The 4,761-nt window shown below is 47.5% G+C and overlaps 1 protein-coding gene across 1 annotated transcript; it reads left to right on the top strand.

The window, feature by feature from the left end:
* The first annotated feature begins 1,738 nt into the window (after positions 1–1,738).
* Positions 1,739–3,609, top strand: LOC144119159 (uncharacterized). The gene is made up of 4 exons (XM_077651859.1): positions 1,739–2,040; positions 2,296–3,198; positions 3,266–3,349; positions 3,423–3,609. The coding sequence occupies exons 1-2, from the start codon at positions 1,911–1,913 to the stop codon at positions 2,652–2,654; spliced, it is 489 nt and encodes a 162-aa protein (XP_077507985.1). The 5' UTR covers positions 1,739–1,910; the 3' UTR covers positions 2,655–3,198; positions 3,266–3,349; positions 3,423–3,609.
* Positions 3,610–4,761: the final 1,152 nt, after the last annotated feature.

Raw genomic sequence — 4,761 nt, 5'->3', positions numbered from 1 at the left:
AGTGTGCCTTCATTGGAAAGGCAGTAAAAGGCAGTGCTTCTTAATGATGACCAAACCAACCTTTGTCAGCCCTCTTGTTCAAGGGTTCCTTCTTGAAAGCCTGAAATATTCTTTTGCAGTATAATGAACAGTGTATGGAGTCCCTGAAAGCATGCATAGTGTTCCGTTTAGAAATTTTCCAGAATTTTCTCAGAGTTTTGTTTATTTTGTGAAAGCACATGTAATGTCAGCACATATGGCCACCACTCTTATGAACCATTAAAAGAAAGCAAAAACTTGTGAGCATAATTTTAACAAACTTCCAAATCTAAGAGTCCGGATCAGTCAGGCACTTTTCGCCCAGTGGGAAGGAAAGCAGCTGCTGAAATTTCAGCTCAGATTCCTAGTTGAAATGTGCCAGCATCTGTGGGTCCGTTACGGCCAGGGATTCCAGTGTGGTGAAACCCATACACAAGAGTTAAGTGGGCCATGTCCCGTTAAGAATGCTGCATCTGGGGCAGCATTCCACAGCTGGAGGTGTCACAAGAAAGTGTGGAAGAGGTTGTCTTGTTAATGCTCTCACTCTTGTTGTAGCTTAAGCTGCTGTTCATCGATTTTTTGTCATTAATGTTTCTCATCAATGCCACATCACGTCATACGCCTTTTCAGTGTCTGAACTGTGACAAGAGCATCTCCACAGCAGCCTTGGCCTCATGCTTGAGTGCTCGCCTCGGCTACGGGAGGTCGTGGGTACGATTCCCGCGGCCTCCGGTCCACCAGCCAATTAATCCAATAGGAACAGGCGGTCCCCCGGCCTAGTGCTCGGCTCTCCAGGGCTGCACTGCGTGGGAAGGATAGCCTGCGCCTCAAAATTCCCGTCAAATGCGGGCACAAAAACGTCTCCACGTGGTTAAAACCCGCAGTCCAAAACTCTCGCCTTGTGCCAGTTACAAAACTAACAACGTTCACTTCTCTAGCCTCAAGATAGATGTGCCATAAGCACTCTCCGCTCACAAACCCCCTTCGAGCAAAGTGCGGCGGTATTTGATTGTTACCGTTGTGGCTGGCTCACACGCATCAGCAGGTGTGCATGACGGGTTAAAAAAAAGATGGGCTTCTACCGCACGAGGTGGATTTAGGGTTGCTTGACGGCGGAACTTATCTCTGATCCATCAAGGCAACGGTTTGGTCGAAGACCCTTCTCCCAAGCATCTCACCCTAGATGAGCCGAGCACCATGGCTGGGAAATCTTAAAACCGGTGGGTAGCCGGCGGCACCGGGAATCGAACACAGCACCTCCCGAATGTGAGGCGGATGCTCTGCCACAAGGTCGCGCTTCGGTGCTATGATCTTCGCCAAAAGGCCGAGAAATGAAAAGCCGAAAGATTGTTGTTCGGCAGCTTACAAAATCAAGCTGTCATGTTTTTTCCTGAACACAGTTATGGCTCAGGCTAATTGTACCATTCTACATGATTTTCCCTCATTCATTGAGACGCTCAGTAAGCTTTAGGATGGGATAAATTATGAAGAGGAATGAAATATTTGTATGAAATGTTTCTTTTCATCACTGCATTTTGTGGAAACATGTTTGTATTGTAATTTCAAATGTTTTATAATTTGAACTACTCGAAAATAAAGCATATCGCAGTACTGGCCGGCATTTCAAAAGGCCCTGATATGCACACCATGTGTACGAGAGCAGACGATGCAGCGGTCCTTGTGTCATTAGGTCCATTCGTTTCGGCTGCACCTCCTGAACTGGTTCACGTGGTGCTGCACACTGCCATTCGTTTCAGCGATGCAGCCTAGCGCCCTCTGCACCCTACCGTTCGTTTCAAAAAGTGCAGCAAAGGTGCAGGGCTGGTTCACGAAATTTATGAACCCCCGCAGTCGGAGGTGCAACGGTGGTGCAGAGCGGGACGCAGCAGACGATGGCAGCAGGCGAAATTGACGGAGCACTGAACGTGCTGATAAATGGCCAGTTGACGACGCTGCGACCTGTGGTGGACGAAAACGGGGCCCGCGCTCGTCAGGGTGAAGGTTTTGCCTACGCCACGCCAGGTACGTGCACTAACGACGTGCGTGCATATGTGCACGCACGTGGTTCATTTTTTTTGGTGATCTTTGTTCACTGGAGCTGTCTACTGCCATTTTGCAGTATTTCTCGCTACGACCTATTGGATGTTAAATTATGATATGATGCTTGTTTGTTATTCTGTTTACGCTTAACATCTAGTGCATAGCTTTGTTCCAGTCTTAGCGCCAAATCGTAAGCGCCCAAGCCGTAATAAATTCCCATATTTTTTCTGTATACAGATGGGGAGATCGTGTGCGTTGTAGTCAGAGACACAACGCAGACGGCTGCACCACCGGTGGCTCCGTCTCCACCCGCGGAGTCTGCCTCCGCGTCACCTGCTCCGATGGCCCCGTCTGGAACCGTGGCGCCGACCGCTGCATCACCCGCAGCGCAGGTTTATGCGGCTGTGGGGCCTACGCCCGATGAGCGCCCAGGCTCCCCTGACTCTGACCTCTGGAATGGGCCGAAGGCCCGCATTCTGATTTCCAAGTATAAGGAACTCAAGGAAAATGTCGGGAGGAAGGGCGGTTTTCGGCAAGTCACGCTACATGGATATTTCATTGATCGTCTAGCTTTGAGTGGGCATAGTTTTGCATGATTTCAGGCAGTGAAGGCCAATGTGTGATCAAGTCTGGCCTTTTTGAAGCAGCAGATAGGTTTCTTGTAGCTGTCATAATCACGTGTAGCTTTCTGCATGCTCAGGGGTTTGGCGATGGGAATTATAATGCAGCTCTGATATTAGATGACACACCAAAGATGAACTTGATCATGACCAGCATTAACAGATGCATAGAAAGTAGTTTATAATATCAAGTACATTTATAAACATAGTTAACATGCATGGTTCTTATGTGAAATGAAAGTGTTACATAATTTTTGTTCGAGCTCGACATGCATTTAGATGCAAAATGTAGAGCAGAAGTGTTGCGTTTCCATGTGGCTGAGTTTGTGCCCATTTCTTTCCTTAGAACAAAGAAAGCCTTATGGCAGAAACTGGCCGATTTGTTATCTGCTGAGTTTTCGGTTAAAACCACTGCGCTCCAGGTGCAGAACAAGTGGAAGAGCCTCGAGCGTGCCTATAAAAGAGCTAAGGCAAAAAATGGTTCGTCTGGCCATTCCAGGACTTCATGCGAGCATGAAGAGTGAGTGTATTAGTCTATTTCCTGCATTGTGCTTTTTCATGCTTCTAATTTTTCTTCCTTTTTCCAGGGAGTTGAGCGAAGTTCTTGAGAAAGAACACCATATAGCGCCAACTGTGCTCCTCGCGCCTGGTAAAACAATAGGGAAAAGCAGGTGGGTTCCTTTACTACTAATTCTCAAGCTGCAGCTCTTCAGAAACTAAGCATTCCATTGTTTCACATTGTAGCGACGAAACTGAAGGACCAAGCTGTTTGGATGAAGAGCCGCAGCCATCAACATCGGCACAACAAAATCTGCCAGAAAAAAAAAGGCGCAAGGAAAGCTCAGTACAGGGCCTCCTTGATGAATTCAGGGAGGCAAGAAAAGAAAGAGCTGAGCGTTTTCAACAAAAAATGACTCTACTTGAGCGCCTCGTCACGGCATTTGAGAAGGTGGCAAACACTTATAAAGATGAATAAATTTTTGTGTTCCATCAGACAATGTGCTTAAACACTGTTTTATTTGCAATAGTAAACATGCGATGTTGCACTATTCATTTCACAAGAACACTGAGAGTGGCACACACTTCAGGAGAATATGGACTCAGCACTGCTTCTGTGCTATGGCCTTTCGCAGGCTTTCGCTGTACACTACCAAACTGCGGTCGACAATGTCATTTTCATCATCATTCCCTACCTCTTCAGGCTGATGAATTTGCTGAAGCTCGTCGAAGAAGTCCCGTTCAGCATTGCACATGTTGTGCAATACGCATGCACCGATGATGATCAGACAGCACTGCTTGATGGTAACAGCATCAGCCAGATACAGCCTTCTGAACCGCTGCTTGAGAAGGCCGAATGTGTTCTCTATTGCAGTTCTTTGCTGGGAATGACATTTATTGTATTTCTTCTTCCATACCTGGAAGTTGTGCTCAGTGTCTCTGTAGGGAGTAAGCAGCCAAGGCAGCAACGGGTATGCACTATCTCCCAGCAGGTAATCATCGCCGCATTTTGTCTCTGCTTCGTCGTAGAAGGGGCCTTCACGAAGAACTCTAGCATCATGGGCTGACCCTCGGAACCCGACCAACACATCAATGAATTTATTCCTGTCGTCGCATATTCCCTGGAGGATCACAGAGGGAAACTTTTTGCGGTTGAAATATGAAGGGGCCGACTCCGTCGGGGTGTTTATTTCCACGTGGCAACCATCCACACAGCCAATGGTGTTCCGCGGTCCCTTGCCAGCACTTTTTGACAAAAAGCCTGCCTTGATACGCTCTCGTTCTTGCTGGCTTGGCCATGAGATGACTTCTCCACTGATGCTATGCAGGAAGTTCAGCAGCCTTTCAATGCACGTATGCACCGAGGACTCCGATATGTCAAATTTGTCTGCGAGAGAATACATGCTGCACTGGCTTCCCAGATAACCTAGCACAACGAGACAGGTTTTCTCAGCACTGATACGAGGGCGCCCGCCGTGACCTTCTGGAAAGAACTGAGACGTTTCATAGCGGGGTGCTAGATTGCAGAAAGTATCGCGTGAAAGCCGGAAGAGTCTCTTCAATTCAAAATCAAAATAACTTCCAA

The sequence above is a fragment of the Amblyomma americanum genome, chromosome 2 (genome assembly GCF_052857255.1).
Source record: "Amblyomma americanum isolate KBUSLIRL-KWMA chromosome 2, ASM5285725v1, whole genome shotgun sequence".
NCBI classification, from domain to species: Eukaryota; Metazoa; Arthropoda; class Arachnida; order Ixodida; family Ixodidae; genus Amblyomma; species Amblyomma americanum.
The sequence above is the reverse complement of the archived record's forward strand: the minus strand, read 5'-3'. Positions and strand labels throughout refer to the sequence as shown.

Excerpts from the sequence above, each read along its gene's own strand:
- LOC144119159 (XM_077651859.1), top strand. The coding sequence starts at position 1,911 with ATGGCAGCAGGCGAAATTGACGGAGCACTGAACGTGCTGATAAATGGC. Across the intron at positions 2,041-2,295 it reads TTTTGCCTACGCCACGCCAG|ATGGGGAGATCGTGTGCGTT; the intron begins GTACGTGCACTA and ends TTCTGTATACAG.